The sequence below is a fragment of the Lithobates pipiens genome, unplaced genomic scaffold (genome assembly GCF_037356315.1).
Source record: "Lithobates pipiens isolate NorthernLeopardFrog02 unplaced genomic scaffold, aLitPip1_a1.2 Scaffold_16, whole genome shotgun sequence".
NCBI lineage: Eukaryota > Metazoa > Chordata > Amphibia > Anura > Ranidae > Lithobates > Lithobates pipiens.
The window spans coordinates 24,400,880-24,423,677 of record NW_027507748.1 but is presented as its reverse complement, the minus strand read 5'-3'; the positions used below and the strand labels follow the sequence as shown (position 1 = coordinate 24,423,677).

General features: G+C 51.0%; 2 protein-coding genes across 6 annotated transcripts in view; one reads left to right on the top strand and one right to left on the bottom strand.

The window, feature by feature from the left end:
• Nucleotides 1-513: 513 nt before the first annotated feature.
• Nucleotides 514-11,453, bottom strand: COX17 (cytochrome c oxidase copper chaperone COX17). Its single transcript, XM_077479688.1, has 4 exons — nt 11,393-11,453; nt 9,222-9,363; nt 6,971-7,081; nt 514-699 (listed from the first exon to the last, which is right to left on the bottom strand). The coding sequence occupies exons 2-3, from the start codon at nt 9,338-9,340 to the stop codon at nt 6,997-6,999; spliced, it is 204 nt and encodes a 67-aa protein (XP_077335814.1). The 5' UTR covers nt 9,341-9,363; nt 11,393-11,453; the 3' UTR covers nt 514-699; nt 6,971-6,996.
• Nucleotides 11,454-16,681: 5,228 nt separating this feature from the next.
• The window catches only part of CFAP44 (cilia and flagella associated protein 44), a 98,379-nt gene continuing 92,262 nt past the window's right edge, over nt 16,682-22,798 (top strand). For 3 of the 5 annotated variants that reach the window (XM_077479684.1, XM_077479683.1, XM_077479687.1), the window contains exons 1-3: nt 16,705-16,766; nt 17,564-17,635; nt 19,677-20,999. In XM_077479684.1, coding sequence (XP_077335810.1) covers nt 16,721-16,766; nt 17,564-17,635; nt 19,677-20,999 — 1,441 coding nt within the window. In that variant the 5' untranslated portion in view covers nt 16,705-16,720. Of the gene's footprint in view, nt 16,767-17,563; nt 17,636-19,676; nt 21,000-22,798 lie in introns of all 5 variants that reach the window. The other 2 variants (XM_077479686.1, XM_077479685.1) reach the window with 2 other exon arrangements.

Here is a 22,798-nt window from a genome sequence, read left to right as displayed (position 1 = left end):
TCTACTGGATAAAACTTTCCAAAACGCCGCGAGCAGAGGTTGTTGATTATCCTTTACAATTTCCTATGATATGCCACCTCCCAACTGACAACCCAAGTGTTTCTGAAGTGCCAGAGGGTGCCGGGCTTGCATTGGTGCCCCCTTTTCTGTGGAGTAAAAGGAAGCCGGGTTAAAGCAAGGTCCCCTTCTCTATCAGCCGAGTCACACGGGAGATGTTGGTGGCTTCCAGATGATCTGCTGATTGGTTGGACTTCTCATCGCCTCTCATCTTGGCATCAGTCTATGGTCCCCCTCTATGGCAATAACACCGCCATAATAAACATCGGCATTATTTTTGTGGTCTAAAGTGTCATTTATTACTGCAAAATTGTCTGTTGAAATTGGAACTTCAGACAAAATTTTTTTTTTTTTTTGGAACCAACAGGAAGGGGCTTCGATTTCTCAACTCAGTTAAATGTCCTCTTCTGGGGGAATTAAGGATACAAATTAAAATCAATCACACAACACAATGCATTTTTATGTAATCAGCATCATTTAATAGAATTTCAAAAAATAAACTTTACACTCTAAGCGAGCAGGAGAACAGGGTATAAATGTAACCAAAACCAAAGAGTTCCTCTTCTCCATTCCGCATACAAGTCCACTCTCACCATTCAGGAAATAAGTTAGAAATCTGAAAACAGCACACAGGAAGAAACCCTGAAAGAGATCATTTGTCATCGTTACTGCAGGAAATATACAGTATTTACAGTAGATGCCTCCGCATCTCTACACTGCCCCCTACAGGTATGAGGGAATCATTTCTCATAATTTACTGATGGTAATATGCAGTATACACACTAGTGGCCCCCTAACGGCAATCTTTTTCCCTTGAGACGCTATTCCTTACACCAATATCAAAGATGGGGCACTATTCCTCCCACTGACACCAATGATGGGGCACTATTCCTCCCACTGACACCAAGGATGGGGCACTATTCCTCCCACTGACACCAAGGATGGGGCACTATTCCTCCCACTGACACCAAGGATGGGGCACTATTCCTCCCACTGACACCAAGGATGGGGCACTATTCCTCCCACTGACACCAAGGATGGGGCACTATTCCTCCCACTGACACCAAGGATGGGGCACTATTCCTCCCACTGACACCAAGGATGGGGCACTATTCCTCCCACTGACACCAAGGATGGGGCACTATTCCTCCCACTGACACCAAGGATGGGGTGCTATCCTTACCACTGACACCAATGATGGGGCACTATTCTTACCACTGACACCAATGATGGGGCACTATTCTTACCACTGACACCAATGATGAGGCACTATTCCTCCCACTGACACCAATGATGGAGCACTATTCCTCCCACTGACCCCAATGATGGGGCACTATTCCTCCCACTGACACCAATGATGGGGCACTATTCTTACCACTGACACCAATGATGGGGCACTATTCTTACCACTGACACCAATGATGGGGCACTATTCTTACCACTGACACCAATGATGGGGCACTCTTCCTCCCACTGACACCAATGATGGGGCGTTTTTTTAGGCGCTTTTGGGCTAAAAATAGTGCCTGTAAAGTGCCTGCAAAACGGCTCCCCTGCAGTCTGTGTGAAAGACAGAGTGCTTTCACACTGAGGCGATGCAAGCAGCACGTTTGGAGTGGTGTATACCGCTTCTCCACCACTCCTGCCCATTGAGATTAATGGGCACCACTGCCCAAGCTCATGCAATGCGATTTGGCAGCGGTGCTTCAAGGGGGCATTTAACCTCTTCTTCGGCCGCTAGCTAGGATTATATGCGCCCCACTAGCAGCCGAATAGCACCGCTAAAATGATGGTAAAGCGCTGCTAAAACTAGCAACATTTTACCATCAACGTCTGCCCACTCCAGTGTGCAAGCAGCCTATAAAATAAAAACAAGTACTCAAAACTTTTGGATGAAAAAGAAAAAAAAAAAAAAAAAAGGACTAACTTTACTGTTTTAGTTTTTTTTTTAAATCATTTAGTGTATTTTTCCCCCCCCCAAAAAAATGCATTTGAAAGACCTCTGCGCAAATGCCGTGTGACATAAAATGTTGCAACAACCGCTATTTTATTCCCTAGGGTCTCTGCTAAAAAAATATATATACTTTTTGGGGGGTCTAAGTGATTTTCTGGCAGAAAATACAGGATTTTTACTTGTAAGCAACAAGTGTCAGAAAAGATTTAGTCTTTAAATGGTTAAACTGAGAACTTCTACACACTGAGATGATTTCATTCATTCATAAGTGTAAACATTGTATCTTTTTCTTTTCTTGGCAGGCTGCCCAGAGAGGAGGAAAGACGTTTCTATGAAGACTCAGGCAACTTAGGCCTCATGCACACGAGACGCAGTTAAACGCGCGTTCAGATGCAGTTGGACAGTTTTTTCAACTGCCCCTGAACTCATTCAATGTTATCCTATGTGTCCATGCACACAGTCTCGTTTTTTTCCGTTTTTATGCAGTTGCGTTTAGTCTCGTTTTTCCAGAAGCAAAAAAATGCGTTCAGAAGCAAAAATTTCCACGTTTCAGACGCAAAACGCGGCAAAACACCGCTACCGCGTTTAGCCGCGTTTGCGTTTATATGCGTTTTTAAAGGGGACCTTTTTTTTTACATTAAAAATCTCAAAAACGATTGCAAATGATGAAAAACCATTAGAAAAATATTTTAAACAATTGCAATTGCAAGTGGACAATCCACAACTTGTGGCAAGTGACATGGCAGGTGGCAAGTGACGTGGCAAGTGGACAATCCACAACTTGTGGCAAGTGACATGGCAGGTGGCAAGTGATGTGGCAAGTGGACAATCCACAACTTGTGGCAAGTGACGTGGCAGGTGAAGTGGCAAGTGACGTGGAAAGTGGACAATCCACAACTTGTGGCAGGTGACGTGGCAAGTGACCTGGCAGGTGACGCGGCAAGTGACCTGGCAGGTGACGTGGCAAGTGGAAAATCAACAACTTATGGCAGGTCACTGGCATGTGACGTGGCAAGTGGACAATCCATAACTTGTGGCAGGTGATGTGGCAAGTGACGTGGCAAGTGGACAATCCACAACTTGTGGCAGGTGACGTGGCAAGTGGACAATCCACAACTTGTGGCAGGTGACGTGGCAAGTGACGTGGCAGGTGATGTGGCAAGTGACGTGGCAAGTAGACAATCCACAACTTGTGGCAGGTGATGTGGCAAGTGACGTGGCAGGTGATGTGGCAAGTCACGTGGCAAGTGGACAATTCACAACTTGTGGCAGGTGATGTGGCTGGTGACGTGGCAAGTGGACAATCCACAACTTCTGGCAGGTGGCATGGCAGGTGACATGGAAAGTGGACAATCCACATCTTGTGGCAAGTGACGTGGCAGGTGATGTGGCAAGTGACGTGGCAAGTGGACAATCCACAACTTGTGGCAGGTGACATGGCAAGTGACGTGGCAGGTGATGTGGCAAGTGACGTGGCAAGTAGACAATCCACAACTTGTGGCAGGTGATGTGGCAAGTGACGTGGCAGGTGATGTGGCAAGTCACGTGGCAAGTGGACAATTCACAACTTGTGGCAGGTGATGTGGCTGGTGACGTGGCAAGTGGACAATCCACAACTTCTGGCAGGTGGCATGGCAGGTGACATGGAAAGTGGACAATCCACATCTTGTGGCAAGTGACGTGGCAGGTGATGTGGCAAGTGACGTGGCAAGTGGACAATCCACAACTTGTGGCAGGTGACATGGCAAGTGACGTGGCAGGTGATGTGGCAAGTGACGTGGCAAGTAGACAATCCACAACTTGTGGCAGGTGATGTGGCAAGTGACGTGGCAGGTGATGTGGCAAGTCACGTGGCAAGTGGACAATCCACAACTTGTGGCAGGTGATGTGGCTGGTGACGTGGCAAGTGGACAATCCACAGCTTGTGGCAGGTGGCATGGCAGATGACGTGGAAAGTGGACAATCCACATCTCGTGGCAAGTGACGTGGCAGGTGATGTGGCAAGTGACGTGGCAAGTGGACAATCCACAACTTGTGGCAAGTGACGTGGCAAGTGGACAATCCAAAACTTGTGGCAAGTGACGTGGCAGGTGATGTGGCAAGTCACATGGCAAGTGGACAATCCACAACTTGTTGCAGGTGACGTGGCAAGTGACGTGGCAGGTGATGTGGCAAGTGACGTGGCAAGTGGACAATCCACAACTTGTGGCAGATGATGTGGCTGGTGACGTGGCAAGTGGACAATCCACAGCTTGTGGCAGGTGGCATGGCAGATGACGTGGAAAGTGGACAATCCACATCTCGTGGCAAGTGACGTGGCAGGTGATGTGGCAAGTGGACAATCCACAACTTGTGGCAGGTGATGTGGCAAGTGGACAATCCCCAACTTGTGGCAAGTGACGAGGCAAGTGACGTGGCAAGTGGACAATCCAAAACTTGTGGCAGGTGACGTGGCAAGTGACGTGGCAGGTGATGTGGCAAGTGGACAATCCACAACTTGTGGCAGGTGACGTGGCAGTTGGACAATCCACAACTTGTGGCAGATGACATGGCAAGTGACGTGGCAGGTGATGTGGCAAGTCACGTGGCAAGTGGACAATCCACAACTTGTGGCAGGTGCCGTGGCAAGTGACACGCTAAATACAAGTACACTGCAGCTCTCACAGCTGCTGCTACTCACTCTGGTCTCACAAAATTGCTGAAATAGTTAATTTTTGAGCTGGGGAGGGTCTATGATGTTAGCTTAACTAAACGCTTCTAGACGCAAAGGCGGTAAAACGCCGCTAAATCGCGGTAAAAATCGCGGCAAAACGCGCGTTTCTAAACGCCGGTTTCAACATGTGTCCAGCAGCGTTTGCATCTGCGTCTCGTGTGCATGAAGCTTTACACTGACTTCTATTACAGAAGTCATTTCCAAGTCGCGCTGTTCTAAATCGGCCTTTTTATCAGCTCAATCGGCCGATGCCGATTAATTAAAAAATGGCAAATATCGGCCGATATATCGGTCGACCTCTAATTCTTACCACTGACACCAATGATGGGACACTGTTAGGTTCTTCTTTTTATAACAGGTTCACTTGCTAGAACGTGTTTTCAAAAAAAATTTATTAGAAAGAATGTTTCGTTCTCTGGATCCCTGGAATATCTTGTTGTGGAACCCCTTTGTTGTGGCTCCCGTCTCCTGCTCTGGGATGGCGGGTCGGCAAGCCCAGATCGCAGGTTTCTGTTCCGCCATCCCTGAGCATCAGTGTGAAGAATGGAGCCGGCACTTGAGGAAGCAGAACTGATGCTTCCTATTTAACGCCGGCTCCTGTCACAGACGGAGTGATACTAAATGTACTCGGCCTGTGACAAGAGGTGGCGCGATACAGGAAGCATTGGCTCTGCTCTCTATTGCAGCCACATGCTTCCTCCAGCACTCCTGTCACACTGATGCACGTTGGGAACCCGTGATCTGGGAGAGCAGCCACCAGGGATACCCACCAACAGTGCCAGCAGTACCCACCAGAGATATCCATCAACAGTGCCAGCAGTACCCACCAGAGATAGCCACCAACAGTGAATTCAGTACCCACCAGGGATACCCACCAGCCGTATCATCCACCAAGGGTACCTGCTGCAGTACCAGCCAGCAGGACCCGCAGCAGACACCAAAAGCAGTACCAGCCAGCAGACACCAAAAGCAGTACCAGCCTTGGAGGACAGCCAGCAGCAGCCGCCAGCCATACCCCCCACCCTGTGGGACAGCAGCAGCCGCCAGCCATACCTGCCCTAGGGACAGCAGCAGCCACCAGCAATACCCACCAGGTGCAGGTAAACTGCAGTGAATCAGTGTGAAAGCAGCCTTAGGCCCCCCCTTCACACATTCGGTCCGTTTGGGTCTGTTTGTCCATTTTTTGGTTGGACCCAATCAGACCCTCCATTCACCTCTATGGAGAGGCAGGTGTAGATGGATTTGTGTCCTTTTACACCTGCCAATCTCCAATCCGAAGCGCTTTTAAAAACAGAAGGGTATCCGTCCCCTTCCATCTGGGACTGGAGGGTCCATAGAGTAGAGCGGGCTGGGTTTGCTCTGCATTTGCAGAGTGGATACAGACCTGCCATCTTCCCGCTCTGCTCATTAAAAAGTGTCCCTCGCTCTTCAAAAGGTTGGGCACCCCTGAGGTAGGTCTCCTTGTTCTACAGGGAGGTATTTGGGAGTTTAGAGGTCAATCAAGCTGATGAGGTGTTCCAAGATACCAGAAATGAATGTCTCTTGTAATTGATGTGCCATTTGTTATCATTAGAAAGAATGTTTTGTTATGTTTCTTATGTGTATAATTATATATATATGAAATGGTTATGCTGGGGAGGGCAGCTGTCCAGGATTGGAGCTTAAAAGTCTCTTGGTTGACCAAATAGATACATTACTAAGCGCTCATATGCTAATGTTAGGTTATTTTTATAATGACTTGCTAGAATGCATTTCCGGGAAAGATGTTAAGGTATTCCAAGAAACCAGAAATTAACGTCTCTTGTCTTATTAGGCATGTACACATGCCATGCCTAAAGGATACCCATGCATATTAATTTCTCTTTCCACTAAATACATTTTCAGAACCTTCACCGTGATCAGAGGTTGTTCATTTTCTTATCAATGTCACCCAAAGAAGTGCCAGCATTTCTCCTTACGCTATGCCACTTCTCCATGGACAATCCAAGCGCTTCTGTTTATGAAGTGCCAGAGATTGCTGGGCTCGGTGCCAGCACTGGTGACCCCTTTTTCTGAGCAGAATAGGTAAGACAGGTTAAGCCGGGGGTCACCTTTCTATCAGCCGAGGTGCCACAGGTGATGGTGGTGGCCTTCAGATGGTTGGCTGTTAGGCACATGTCTCCTATCTCGGTACCAGTCTATGGTCACCCTAGTGTAATAAACACATATCAACACCAACAATATTATTATGGGTGGTAGGGGCTTACCAAACACTCCATTGCAATGACGGGGGTCACACCTTGAACCCCAGCGCTCTCATGCACTCCTTATGAGCCTCGATCAGATCTCCGCAGTGCTCTTCACCCTTCTCAATGATGCTGGACAAAATACAAAATAAAAAGGGTCAGATATCAGATTGGAAAGACTGAATAGTGTAGCTGCAGGTATAACGCTTGAATGCAGCGATGTATATGTACGTTGGCAGGGGCATTGCTAGATCTACAAAAGATCTGGGGCTAGAGCCCATAGCAGTGTAGTAAAGAAAGTCATAAGCTTGGGCGGGCATACACATGTATATACAGTAATATGCGCGCTCATGTGTATATATTATATATATATATATATATATATCACTAGAGAGCCTCCCCCTTGCACCAGGGTCCCCAGAGGGCCTCCCCCTTGCACCAGGGTCCCCAGAGGGCCTCCCCCTTGCACCAGGGTCCCCAGAGGGCCTCCCCCTTGCACCAGGGTCCCCAGAGGGCCTCCCCCTTGCACCAGGGTCCCCAGAGGGCCTCCCCCTTGCACCAAGGTCCCCAGTGAGCCGCCCCCTTGCACCAGGGTCCCCAGTGAGCCTCCCCCTTGCACCAGGGTCCCCAGAGAGAGAGCCTCCCCCTTGCACCAGGGTCCCCAGAGGGCCTCCCCCTTGCACCAGGGTCCCCAGAGGGCCTCCCCCTTGCACCAGGGTCCCCAGAGGGCCTCCCCCTTGCACCAGGGTCCCCAGTGAGCCGCCCCCTTGCACCAGGGTCCCCAGAGAGAGAGCCTCCCCCTTGCACCAAGGTCCCCAGAGGGCCTCCCCCTTGCACCAGGGTCCCCAGAGGGCCTCCCCCTTGCACCAGGGTCCCCAGAGGGCCTCCCCCTTGCACCAGGGTCCCCAGAGGGCCTCCCCCTTGCACCAGGGTCCCCAGAGGGCCTCCCCCTTGCACCAGGGTCCCCAGAGGGCCGCCACCGTGCACCAGGGTCCCCAGAGGGCCGCCACCGTGCACCAGGGTCCCCAGAGGGCCGCCACCGTGCACCAGGGTCCCCAGAGGGCCGCCCCCTTGCACCAGGGTCCCCAGAGGGCCGCCCCCTTGCACCAGGGTCCCCAGAGGGCCGCCCCCTTGCACCAGGGTCCCCAGAGGGCCGCCCCCTTGCACCAGGGTCCCCAGAGGGCCTCCCCCTTGCACCAGGGTCCACAGAGGGCCTCCCCCTTGCACCAGGGTCCACAGAGGGCCTCCCCCTTGCACCAGGGTCCACAGAGGGCCTCCCCCTTGCACCAGGGTCCACAGAGGGCCTCCCCCTTGCACCAGGGTCCACAGAGGGCCTCCCCCTTGCACCAGGGTCCCCAGAGGGCCTCCCCCTTGCACCAGGGTCCCAAGAGGGCCTCCCCCTTGCACCAGGGTCCCAAGAGGGCCTCCCCCTTGCACCAGGGTCCCCAGAGGGCCTCCCCCTTGCACCAGGGTCCCCAGAGGGCCTCCCCCTTGCACCAGGGTCCCCAGAGGGCCTCCCCCTTGCACCAGGGTCCCCAGTGGGCCTCCCCCTTGCACCAGGGTCCCCAGTGGGCCGCCACCGTGCACCAGGGTCCCCAGAGGGCCGCCCCCTTGCACCAGGGTCCCCAGAGGGCCGCCCCCTTGCACCAGGGTCCCCAGAGGGCCGCCCCCTTGCACCAGGGTCCCCAGAGGGCCGCCCCCTTGCACCAGGATCCCCAGAGGGCCGCCCCCTTGCACCAGGATCCCCAGAGGGCCTCCCCCTTGCACCAGGGTCCCCAGAGGGCCTCCCCCTTGCACCAGGGTCCCCAGAGGGCCTCCCCCTTGCACCAGGGTCCCCAGAGGGCCTCCCCCTTGCACCAGGGTCCCCAGAGGGCCTCCCCCTTGCACCAGGGTCCACAGAGGGCCTCCCCCTTTCACCAGGGTCCCCAGAGGGCCTCCCCCTTGCACCAGGGTCCCAAGAGGGCCTCCCCCTTGCACCAGGGTCCCCAGAGGGCCTCCCCCTTGCACCAGGGTCCCCAGAGGGCCTCCCCCTTGCACCAGGGTCCCCAGAGGGCCTCCCCCTTGCACCAGGGTCCCCAGAGGGCCTCCCCCTTGCACCAGGGTCCCCAGAGGGCCTCCCCCTTGCACCAGGGTCCCCAGAGGGCCTCCCCCTTGCACCAGGGTCCCCAGAGGGCCTCCCCCTTGCACCAGGGTCCCCAGAGAGCCTCCCCCTTGCACCAGGGTCCCCAGAGAGCCTCCCTGGTAGAGATATACGAGTTACCGTTCCGCTTACCAGGCATCCCGAACCTTCTTGGTCTCAGGACAGGCACAGCACGGCTTCAATGGCTTCTTCTCCTGCGTGTCGGAGGTCGCAGGTGTCGACTCGCAGCTCGCAGCAGCCAAACTGGACATTGTGCTACAACCCCTGCTAAAATCTGAAAAAAAAAAAAAGCAACACTGAAATACAAAGTGCACCCAACTCACATAACACTACAAGGTAACTTATTTCATATCTCATCCCAAATATATATATATATACACACACACACACATAACAATGTATCACTCTTAGCAGACGGCAAATCTGCACATTTATCCAATCATTTCATGTGTTCTATCCTGGATACTTTTCTTCCCATCTTATTATTATCTAGTGTATCTTATATTTTCTTCATTACACTCTCCCATTTCCTCTTCTTATATTTATCTGTTTATTTATCCTCTCCTTTAGTCCTCTGTTTTTGATATGTTTATCAGTTATATTTTTTATGTCTATATTTTTATCTTGCTATTTCTGTTTATTTATTCTCGTCTTATTCCCCTAATTCTAGGTTTATTTTTTATCCATCTTATATATATATATATATATATATATATCAGGGATCAGGGGGGCCCTGGGAGAGGGATCAGGGGGGCCCCGGGAGAGGGGCAGTTGGGGAGGGATCAGGGGGGCCCCGGGAGAGGGGCAGTTGGGGAGGGATCAGGGGGGCCCCGGGAGAGGAGCAGGTGGGGAGGGATCAGGGGGGCCCCGGGAGAGGAGCAGGTGGGGAGGGATCAGGGGGGCCCCAGGAGAGGAGCAGGTGGGGAGGGATCAGGGGGGCCCCGGGAGAGGGGCAGTTGAGGAGGGATCAGGGGGGCCCCGGGAGAGGGGCAGTTGAGGAGGGATCAGGGGGGCCCCGGGAGAGGGGCAGTTGAGGAGGGATCAGGGGGGCCCCGGGAGAGGGGCAGTTGAGGAGGGATCAGGGGGGCCCGGGAGAGGGGCAGTTGTGGAGGGATCAGGGGGGCCCCGGGAGAGGGGCAGTTGTGGAGGGATCAGGGGGGCCCCGGGAGAGGGGCAGTTGTGGAGGGATCAGGGGGGCCCCTGGAGAGGGGCAGTTGTGGAGGGATCAGGGGGGCCCCGGGAGAGGGGCAGTTGTGGAGGGATCAGGGGGGGCCCCGGGAGAGGGGCAGTTGTGGAGGGATCAGGGGGGGCCCCGGGAGAGGGGCAGTTGTGGAGGGATCAGGGGGGGCCCCGGGAGAGGGGCAGTTGTGGAGGGATCAGGGGGGGCCCCGGGAGAGGGGCAGTTGTGGAGGGATCAGGGGGGGCCCCGGGAGAGGGGCAGTTGTGGAGGGATCAGGGGGGGCCCCGGGAGAGGGGCAGTTGTGGAGGGATCAGGGGGGGCCCCGGGAGAGGGGCAGTTGTGGAGGGATCAGGGGGGGCCCGGGAGAGGGGCAGTTGTGGAGGGATCAGGGGGGCCCCGGGAGAGGGGCAGTTGTGGAGGGATCAGGGGGGCCCCGGGAGAGGGGCAGTTGTGGAGGGATCAGGGGGGCCCCGGGAGAGGGGCAGTTGTGGAGGGATCAGGGGGGCCCCGGGAGAGGGGCAGTTGTGGAGGGATCAGGGGGGCCCCGGGAGAGGGGCAGTTGTGGAGGGATCAGGGGGGCCCCGGGAGAGGGGCAGTTGTGGAGGGATCAGGGGGGCCCCGGGAGAGGGGCAGTTGTGGAGGGATCAGGGGGGCCCCGGGAGAGGGGCAGGGATCAGGGGGCCCCGGGAGAGGGGCAGTTGAGGAGGGATCAGGGGGGCCCGGGAGAGCGGCAGTTGTGGAGGGATCAGGGGGGCCCGGGAGAGGGGCAGTTGTGGAGGGATCAGGGGGCGCGGGAGAGGGGCAGTTGTAGAGGGATCGGGGCCCCGGGAGGGAGGGCAGTTGTGGAGGGATCGGGGCCCCAGGAGGGGGGGGGCAGTTGTGGAGGTGAAAGGGTCAGATGTATGAGGTCAGTAACAATCGACACCCCCTGACTCACACACAGGTCGGTATTTGGCTCTCTATATCACCCCATCAGGGTGACCCCATCAATGTCACCTGCCCCCCTCTCCGGACACCATACACCCAGTGCAGCCCTTGTTGTCACATGACAGCTGTCAGGGCTCCCCTCCCCCCATGTCGGCGACCCCACACCGGTATGATAAGGATACAATGTTGCACTCACCTTCACAATCACGTGCCTTTCCAAAATGGGGAAAAATCTGCGCAGGCGCACTCCCTTGCGGCGCAGGTGTAGTGTCACAGTTTGCTGCCTATCACAGGATGGTGCGGAAGTGACGTTGTTGCGTACTGCGCATGCGCGATGCGTTCCAAACGCTCGCGCCGTGCGTTCCAACATAGTTTCGGCAATACAGTTCAGCGAAACCATCACATAATGTTACGGAAGTGATGTTACACACAACACAAACACGGGCCACGTTGTTGCGTACTGCGCATGCGCGATGCGTTCCAAACACTTGCGCCGTGCGTTCCAACATAGTTTGGGCAATACAGTTCAGCGAAACCATCACATAATGTTACGGAAGTGAAGTTACACACAACACAAACACTGGGCCGTTCGTTACAACACTAATACTTCCCTTGTTACCTAGTAGGTTTTGCATTGCTGGGACTTGTAGTGCCTATCCTGAGCTACATGCTTCAATGTTCAGTGTCCTCATCCCTATCCCCATGCTTCAATGTTCAGTGTCCTCATCCCTATCCCCGAGCTTCAATGTTCAGTGTCCTCATCCCTATCCCCGAGCTTCAATGTTCAGTGTCCTCATCCTTATCCCCGAGCTTCAATGTTCAGTGTCCTCATCCCTATCCCCCTGCTTCAATGTTCAGTGTCCTCATCCTTATCCCCGAGCTTCAATGTTCAGTGTCCTCATCCCTATCCCCCTGCTTCAATGTTCAGTGTCCTCATCCCTATCCCCGAGCTTCAATGTTCAGTGTCCATCCTTATCCCTGTGCTTCAATGTTCAGTGTCCTCATCCCTATCCGCAAGCTTCAATGTTCAGTGTCCTCATCCTTATCCCCATGCTTCGATGTTCAGTGTCCTCATCGAAGCAGGGGGATAAGGATGAGGACACTGAACATTGAAGCTCGCGGATAGGGATGAGGACACTGAACATTGAAGCAGGGGGATAGGGATGAGGACACTGAACATTGAAGCTCGGGGATAAGGATGAGGACCCTGATTATTGAAGCAGGGGGATAAGGATGAGGACACTGAACATTGAAGCTCGCGGATAGGGATGAGGACACTGAACATTGAAGCAGGGGGATAGGGATGAGGACACTGAACATTGAAGCTCAGGGATAAGGATGAGGACACTGAACATTGAAGCACAGGGATAAGGATGAGGACACTGAACATTTAAAGCTTGCGGATAGGGATGAGGACACTGAACATTGAAGCACAGGGATAAGGATGAGGACACTGAACATTGAAGCTCGCGGATAGGGATGAGGACACTGAACATTGAAGCACGGGGATAAGGATGGACACTGAACATTGAAGCTCGGGGATAAGGATGAGGACACTGAACATTGAAGCACGGGGATAAGGATGGACACTGAACATTGAAGCATGGGGATAGGGATGAGGACACTGAACATTGAAGCATGTAGCTCAGGATAGGCACTACAAGTCCCAGCAATGCAAAACCTACTAGGTAACAAGGGAAGTATTAGTGTTGTAACGAACACTTCCGTAACATTATGTGATGGTTACGCTGAACTGTATTGCCGAAACTATGTTGGAACGCACGGCGCAAGTGTTTGGAACGCATCGCGCATGCGCAGTACGCAACAACGTCACTTCCGCACCATCCTGTGATAGGTGTAGTGTCACAGTTTGCTGCCTATCACAGGATGGTGCGGAAGTGACGTTGTTGCGTACTGCGCATGCGCGATGCGCTCCAAACGCTCGCGCCGTGCGTTCCAACATAGTTTCGGCAATACAGTTCAGCGAAACCATCACATAATGTTACGGAAGTGATGTTACACACAACACAAACACGGGCCACGTTGTTGCGTACTGCGCATGCGCGATGCGTTCCAAACACTTGCGCCGTGCGTTCCAACATAGTTTCGGCAATACAGTTCAGCGAAACCATCACATAATGTTACGGAAGTGATGTTACACACAACACAAACACTGGGCCGTTCGTTACAACACTAATACTTCCCTTGTTACCTAGTAGGTTTTGCATTGCTGGGACTTGTAGTGCCTATCCTGAGCTACATGCTTCAATGTTCAGTGTCCTCATCCCTATCCCCATGCTTCAATGTTCAGTGTCCATCCTTATCCCCGTGCTTCAATGTTCAGTGTCCTCATCCTTATCCCCGAGCTTCAATGTTCAGTGTCCATCCTTATCCCCGTGCTTCAATGTTCAGTGTCCTCATCCCTATCCGCGAGCTTCAATGTTCAGTGTCCTCATCCTTATCCCTGTGCTTCAATGTTCAGTGTCCTCATCCCTATCCCCATGCTTCAATGTTCAGTGTCCTCATCCCTATCCGCGAGCTTCAATGTTCAGTGTCCTCATCCTTATCCCTGTGCTTCAATGTTCAGTGTCCTCATCCCTATCCCCATGCTTCAATGTTCAGTGTCCTCATCCCTATCCGCGAGCTTCAATGTTCAGTGTCCTCATCCTTATCCCTGTGCTTCAATGTTCAGTGTCCTCATCCCTATCCCCATGCTTCAATGTTCAGTGTCCTCATCCCGATCCGCAAGCTTCAATGTTCAGTGTCCTCATCCTTATCCCTGTGCTTCAATGTTCAGTGTTCTCATCCCTATCCGCAAGCTTTAAATGTTCAGTGTCCTCATCCTTATCCCTGTGCTTCAATGTTCAGTGTCCTCATCCTTATCCCTGAGCTTCAATGTTCAGTGTCCTCATCCCTATCCCCCTGCTTCAATGTTCAGTGTCCTCATCCCTATCCGCGAGCTTCAATGTTCAGTGTCCTCATCCTTATCCCCCTGCTTCAATGTTCAGGGTCCTCATCCTTATCCCCGAGCTTCAATGTTCAGTGTCCTCATCCCTATCCCCCTGCTTCAATGTTCAGTGTCCTCATCCCTATCCGCGAGCTTCAATGTTCAGTGTCCTCATCCTTATCCCCGAGCTTCAATGTTCATTGTCCTCATCCCTATCCCCCTGCTTCAATGTTCAGTGTCCTCATCCCTATCCACGAGCTTCAATGTTCAGTGTCCTCATCCTTATCCCCCTGCTTCGATGAGGACACTGAACATCGAAGCATGGGGATAAGGATGAGGACACTGAACATTGAAGCTTGCGGATAGGGATGAGGACACTGAACATTGAAGCACAGGGATAAGGATGGACACTGAACATTGAAGCTCGGGGATAGGGATGAGGACACTGAACATTGAAGCAGGGGGATAGGGATGAGGACACTGAACATTGAAGCTCGGGGATAAGGATGAGGACACTGAACATTGAAGCTCGGGGATAGGGATGAGGACACTGAACATTGAAGCTCGGGGATAGGGATGAGGACACTGAACATTGAAGCATGGGGATAGGGATGAGGACACTGAACATTGAAGCTCGGGGATAAGGATGAGGACACTGAACATTGAAGCAGGGGGATAGGGATGAGGACACTGAACATTGAAGCTCGGGGATAAGGATGAGGACACTGAACATTGAAGCTCGCGGATAGGGATGAGGACACTGAACATTGAAGCAGGGGGATAGGGATGAGGACACTGAACATTGAAGCTCAGGGATAAGGATGAGGACACTGAACATTGAAGCACAGGGATAAGGATGAGGACACTGAACATTTAAAGCTTGCGGATAGGGATGAGAACACTGAACATTGAAGCACAGGGATAAGGATGAGGACACTGAACATTGAAGCTTGCGGATCGGGATGAGGACACTGAACATTGAAGCATGGGGATAGGGATGAGGACACTGAACATTGAAGCACAGGGATAAGGATGAGGACACTGAACATTGAAGCTCGCGGATAGGGATGAGGACACTGAACATTGAAGCATGGGGATAGGGATGAGGACACTGAACATTGAAGCACAGGGATAAGGATGAGGACACTGAACATTGAAGCTCGCGGATAGGGATGAGGACACTGAACATTGAAGCACGGGGATAAGGATGGACACTGAACATTGAAGCTCGGGGATAAGGATGAGGACACTGAACATTGAAGCACGGGGATAAGGATGGACACTGAACATTGAAGCATGGGGATAGGGATGAGGACACTGAACATTGAAGCTCGCGGATAGGGATGAGGACACTGAACATTGAAGCAGGGGGATAGGGATGAGGACACTGAACATTGAAGCTCAGGGATAAGGATGAGGACACTGAACATTGAAGCACAGGGATAAGGATGAGGACACTGAACATTTAAAGCTTGCGGATAGGGATGAGAACACTGAACATTGAAGCACAGGGATAAGGATGAGGACACTGAACATTGAAGCTTGCGGATCGGGATGAGGACACTGAACATTGAAGCATGGGGATAGGGATGAGGACACTGAACATTGAAGCACAGGGATAAGGATGAGGACACTGAACATTGAAGCTCGCGGATAGGGATGAGGACACTGAACATTGAAGCATGGGGATAGGGATGAGGACACTGAACATTGAAGCACAGGGATAAGGATGAGGACACTGAACATTGAAGCTCGCGGATAGGGATGAGGACACTGAACATTGAAGCACGGGGATAAGGATGGACACTGAACATTGAAGCTCGGGGATAAGGATGAGGACACTGAACATTGAAGCACGGGGATAAGGATGAGGACACTGAACATTGAAGCATGTAGCTCAGGATAGGCACTACAAGTCCCAGCAATGCAAAACCTACTAGGTAACAAGGGAAGTATTAGTGTTGTAACGAACGGCCCAGTGTTTGTGTTGTGTGTAACATCACTTCCGTAACATTATGTGATGGTTTCGCTGAACTGTATTGCCGAAACTATGTTGGAACGCACGGCGCAAGTGTTTGGAACGCATCGCGCATGCGCAGTACGCAACAACGTGGCCCGTGTTTGTGTTGTGTGTAACATCACTTCCGTAACATTATGTGATGGTTTCGCTGAACTGTATTGCCGAAACTATGTTGGAACGCACGGCGCGAGCGTTTGGAGCGCATCGCGCATGCGCAGTACGCAACAACGTCACTTCCGCACCATCCTGTGATAGGCATCAAACTGTGACACTACACAGGAAGCCGGGGAAGGAGGAGGATGCCGGGAAATGTAGTTCTGCCACTCCTACTAGCGGAGACGACACATCGCCACCTAGTGGCACCTGACTACTACTGTACACAGCAGCGCCACCGTCCGGCGGAGAGTGCTATGCATCCATCAGGGAGAAGTGACGTGAAGGGGGGGAGGCCACGGAGGACGGAGGACGGAGTCCCCGCCTCCTGGCCACGTGGTGCTGTTGGCAGGGAGACCCCGGGACGCCGGATCTCTTGTCTCCTAGCAACCACAGCAACAAAGATGGCGGCGCAGGAGGAGGCGGCGAAGGCAGGTACAGCGGGCACAGGTGGGCACTGTGTGTGATCTGTCCTCATCTCTGGCATCAGAGAACTGTGACCACCCAACATCCCCATCACTGTGAGGGGAGCTGTCACCATTCTGGGGTAGCGGCGGATTACACATAAGACCCCTTTCATACCAAGGGCGTTTTGCAGGCGCTATAGCGTTAGAAATAATGTGCGACGTTTACTATGTCTAATTCAATATTTAATGAATCATTTATTTCATATTTATGTATTCTCCAATAAAATAATAATAATAATAATATATACATAATTCTGTATTATAATATTATCATTTATATAATTATTTATAACTTTTTATATACTATATAAAAATAACAAATTCTTAGACATATTTAAAAAGATAATATCTCGCGCTTACACTAAAAATGAAAGAAAAACTCTTAAAAATGTGTATGTGGGTGCAGCTAATTATAAATCTAAATACTCTTTTCCAAACACACACATATATATATATATATATATATATATATATATATATATATATATATATATATATATATATATATATATATATATATATATATATATGTATGTATGTCCGGGATTCACCTCTACAGTCCGAATTTTGAATCATGTGTCCAGGTTTCAAGCAGACTGAAACCCAGACACGTTATTCAGACTGGGCTGTGGCTCCCAGAGAAACCGAGAAACGCCACACACAAATCTGTTGCCCTCCAGAAGCTGTGGGCAGCTGTCTGGGGGGCAGGTACAACATCACTGGAGGAGGGGGGGGGCAGGGCAATGATGTCATTTTCGATCACTTACTTTTCTGCATTAGTTGCAGGTATGGACAGTTCAGAGGGCCAAGCCGGAGAAGAGGAAAGCTCCCAGCAGGGGGCTGATCAAACAGGTCAGTGTCGTTTTATAATACCTGAAGTATGTTGTATGTGAAACCCAGGGGCAGACTGACAACTCATGGGGCCCCCGGGCAATAGGAGATTATGGGGCCCCCAGGTAATCAGAGATTATGGGGCCACACAGTATACACACACACACACACACAGTATACAATCACACAGTATACACATACATGTTTCTATTGGCTGAGAAGGTACTGGAGAGGTGGGGCAGCTATAATCTTGGGATCTTAGACCAAAAGGATGTCGGTAAGGGATATTTCAGAGACAGATGTAAAAAAAAAACACACATTTTTACATACTGTCCCTGGTTTTACTGAGGCTTGCAACCCTGATGGGGCCCCCTAGTGGCATGGGGCCCTCGGGCAGTGTCCAAGTGGCCCAATGGTCAGTCCGCCCCTGGTGAAGCCTCCCAACTGCTATCCACCTATCAAGTGACAAAGTAAGAAAGAGAGAGAGAGCGCCCCCCTATTGGCCAATAAGGGCTCTGACATTGTGCAGGGAATGGCAGGTATTCAAACTTATCCCTAATAACAATGTGAAACCAGGTTAAACTTTTACATTTAACAGTTCCACTTTTGCTGTGAACTTGGAGACATGGGGTACACAAAGTGAACTTTTGGCCATGGGGTACACAAGGTGAACTTGGGGCCATGGGGTACACAAAGTGCACTTGGAGACATGGGGTACACAAGGTAAACTTGGAGACGTTGGGTACACACGTTGCACTTGGAGACATGGGGTAGACAAGTTGTACTTGGAGACATGGGGTACACAAGGTGCACTTGGAGACATGGGGTACACAAGGTTCACTTGGAAACATGGGGTACACAAGGTGCACTTGGAGACATGGGGTACACAAGGTGCACTTGAAGACATGGGGTACACAAGTTTCACTTGGAGACATGGGGTACACAGGGTGCACTTGGAGACATTGGGTACACAGGGTGCACTTGGAGACATGGGGTACACAGGGTGCACTTGGAGACCTGGGGTACACAAGGTGCACTTGAAGACATGGGGTACACAAGGTAAACTTGGAGACATGGGGTACACAAGGTGCACTTGGAGACATGGGGTACACAGGGTGCACTTAGAGACATGGGGTACACAAGGTGCACTTGAAGACATGGGGTACACAAGGTAAACTTGGAGACATGGGGTACACAGGGTGCACTTGAAGACATGGGGTACACAAGTTTCACTTGGAGATGGAAACATGGGGTACACAAGGTAAACTTGGAGACGTAGGGCACACAAGGTGCACTTGGGGCCATGGAGCACACAGGGTGAACTTGGAGACATGGAGTTCACAAGGCACACTTGTAGACATGGGGCACACAGGGTGCTCTTGGAGACATGGGGCACATAGGGTGTATTTTAGAAGCACTGTATCTACACTGTAACTGTACTGTGTGTGAGTTTAGCAGATTTGGAGGCTCTAAGGTATCAGCACTCCTCTGTTGCTTGGTTCATACACTGGTTGAACACCCAGTACTTCCAGGTGCGGAGGCCCAGACTTCCTCCACCTCCTATAAATTCAGTGCCTGACCCCTGGGCAGACGGTGGCCAGGCCTATTTGCTGTCGCATAGGGCAGAGGAGGAGTATTCATAGACCTCCACACGTCTATGTTTGCAGTTGAAACTTACACAGGAGTTTTGGGGGGCTCTGGCAATGGAACATAATGTTGGGGGAGGATTAGGAAGGTCTTTCCAAGTACTTATGTCTAGATAACCTAACCTACACAGAGAACAGGGTCTCATTATGATAGCAGTAAAATGTGGTGTAGGTGGGCCTATAGCATCAATAAAGCAGCTTTGTGAGCGTTCCGTACAGTGAGTACATGCTGCTGGACTGACTGATCACTTTCTGCTCCTAAGTGGACCCCCCTTGTTTAGTAGCCCATCATTTGTAAAATACTGTCCTACTGTCCTTGGTCCTATCACATGGGGTTCTCTGGATAGTAACTTTATTTATTACTTAGAGTATATGTGTTTGTTCAATAACCACATTGTCTTCTTTTATTACTGTAGAGGTTGAGTCTGACCAACTCCAAAAGGAAAAAGCAGATGTTGAAACTTTGGATAGCAGCAAAGAAAATTTACAAGATGAACACAACCCGGATTCTACTACTGACGTTACAGAAGGGGGAGATGAAGAAGGTCAGGGGGCAGAAGAGGCAGTCACCCAGGGGTCTGCAGGTGAAGATGAAGGATCGGGTACCATGCATGAGCCAAAGTTGTCTGACAAGTCTGAGGTAGAGGTGGAGCAGACGTCAGATAACCTTGATGTTGGTGATGAACAAGTCACTGGATTAGGGACTGAAACGGTAGAGGAGCCGCCAGGGGAGGAAGGAGGAACCAAGAAATCTGCTGTGGAAGAAACTATTGTAGAAGATCAGGAGATCCAGCATAATGAAGCAGACACTGGCTCAGGGATTGAAACTGTGGAGGAGCCACTGGGTGATGAAGGCGGAACTGAGCAACCTACCATGGGAGGAACCATTGAAGAAGATCAGGAGATCCTACATAATGAAGCAGACACTGGCTCAGGGATTGAAACTGTGGAGGAGCCACTGGGTAATGAAGAGGGAACTAAGCAACCTACCATGGGAGGAACCATTGAAGAAGATCAGGAGATCCATCATACTGAAGCAGACACTGGCTCAGGGGCTGAAACTATGGAGGAGCCACCAGAGGAGGGAGGAGTAACCGAGCAACCTGCTGTGGAAGGAACTATTGCAGACGATCAAGAGATCCAGCAAATTGAAGCAGACACTAGCTCAGGGAATGAAACTGTGATGAGCGATGAAGGAGGAACAGAACAATCTGCAATGGAGGCAACTATTGGAGAAGATCAGGTGATCCAGCATAATGAAGCAGACACTGACTCAAGGACTGAAATTATAGAGGGGCCACCAGAGGAGGAAGAAGGAACTGAGCAACCCACAGTGGGGGTAACTATTGAAGAAGATCAGGAGATCCAGCATACTGAAGCAGACACTGGCTCAGGGACTGAAACTGTGATGGGTGATGAAGGAGGAACCAAGCAACCTGCAGTGGGGGGAACTATTGAAGAAGATCAGGAGATCCAGCAAAATGAAGCAGACACTGGCTCAGGGACTGAAACTATGGAGGAGCCACCAGAGGAGGAAGGAGGAACCGAGCAACCTGCTGTGGAAGGAACTATTGGAGAAGATCAGGCAATCCAGCAAATTGAAGCAGACACTGGCTCAGGGATTAATACTGTGGAGGAGCCGCCAGGCAAGGAAGGAGGAACTGAGCAACCCCACGTGGAAGGAACTCTTGGAAAACCTCAGGAGATCCAGCATGACCAAAACCTGGAAAGCTCAGCAGGTGGGCCTTTATTTTACTTTTCATTTTGTTGTGTGTGTGAAACATGCAGTGGCTTGTAGTACTTTTAAGTACTTTTAACATTTTATTATGCCAAAAGGCCCCACAGTACTTGACAGAGGCATCTACAGTCTAAAGGTGCCTGTAGGTACATGATCAATCCAACACAAAACTTTCTACTTTTTTTTTTTTTTTTTTAAAACATGCCAGTTCACACTGAGGTTTGATCTGCTTTGGGGAAAATAGTGACTGGGCAGGAAAATTCATCCTGACTGGTTAATAAGAGGAGAAACAAATGGCCCCTGCCCCCACCTATAACTAGCCTTCGCAGCAAGGAGCACATGGAAGGGCAAACGCATTTCTGCAAGCATACACAGGGTGCCGTGAAGAGGCCTTGCAGCTTACGCATGCGTTTGCAAATGCGTGCTAACTAAACCCCTGTTTTTAATGCTGACTGTTGGACAGGTTAATCTGATTGGTCAGCAGACTGGTTGGTGAGTAAGAATGAGCTCAGGCGTGTTTGCTTACTCCACGTGCAGAGCCCGCCAGGAATTCGGCGCAGCACTGCGCTAATCACAGGCAGTGAGACATTGCCCGATCTCTGCAGCCGCACATCGGGGCAATGTCTCGCTGCTTGTGATTAGCGCAGCACTGCGCCCACTTCCTAGCAGGCGCTGCACGTGGAGTATGCAAACATGCCTGAGCTCATCCTGATTGGTGAGTTGAGCTATGGAATGTTCTGTTTTTGTCTTTTATAGTTAATAAGAGGACCTTCTCCAGATCCAGCCATTTATGGTACATTTATGGTACGTTTGTGGGCCTCTCAATGAGCCCAGACAAAACTACCTGGATGAGTCTTCTCTATGGAAATTTACCAACCAAGGTGGATTTTCCTGTCTAATCACTATTTTCCCCATGGTAGATCAAACCTCGATGTGAACTGGCATGCTTTAAAGTGGTTGTAAACTCTAATGCCGCATACACACAACCGGTTTTCCCGTCGGAATAAACTCTGAAGCTTTTTCCGTTGGAGTTTCGCTGAAACTGTCTTGCGTACACACAATGACACCAAAGTCCGATCACCAAGAATGCGTTGACGTACAACAAGTATGACGGGACTAGAAAAAGGAAGTTCAATAGCCAGTAACCAATAGCCTCCGTCTTCTACTTGCTTCAGAGCATGCGTCGTTTTTGGTCCGTCAGAACAGCATACAGACGAGCGGTTTTACTGACAGGAATTGGTTCTGTCAGGAATATTTTAAACATGTTCTATTTCTAGGTCCATCAGAATTTTTGAAAAAAAAAGACCGATGAGGCATACACACGATCGGAATATACGATGAAAAGATTCTGTCTGACTTTTTCTGTCGGAAATTCCGCTCGTGTGAAGGGACCATCCTAAGGTTATACACACAGAGATGAAACCAATCCTCCTAAATTGTACAAAGTGCTGAATTTATAAAGCTTGTCTGATAAAAAAGAAGGGGGGGGGGCTGAGGTTACACTCCGCAGAGCTCAGCGAGGAGAGCTCTGAGAGCTTAATGGAGGGAAGGGACACAACCCCCCTTAACACAGCACGCAGGAACAAAGCTGAGGCTGTCAATTACAGGCTGTGTGTTGGAGCTCTCTCCCCTGTCAGCATTTTTCTCTTGGTGTGAGAAAAACTTGTCAGAAGTGATTCATGCTGATAGCAGTGAAAGGAAACAGCAGACAGAAATGACACTTTGTGCTCTGGAGCACTAAGCTTCAGCAGTGCAGAAGGTCTGGACGTACTACACATGCCCTGTGTACCGTAAATTTTT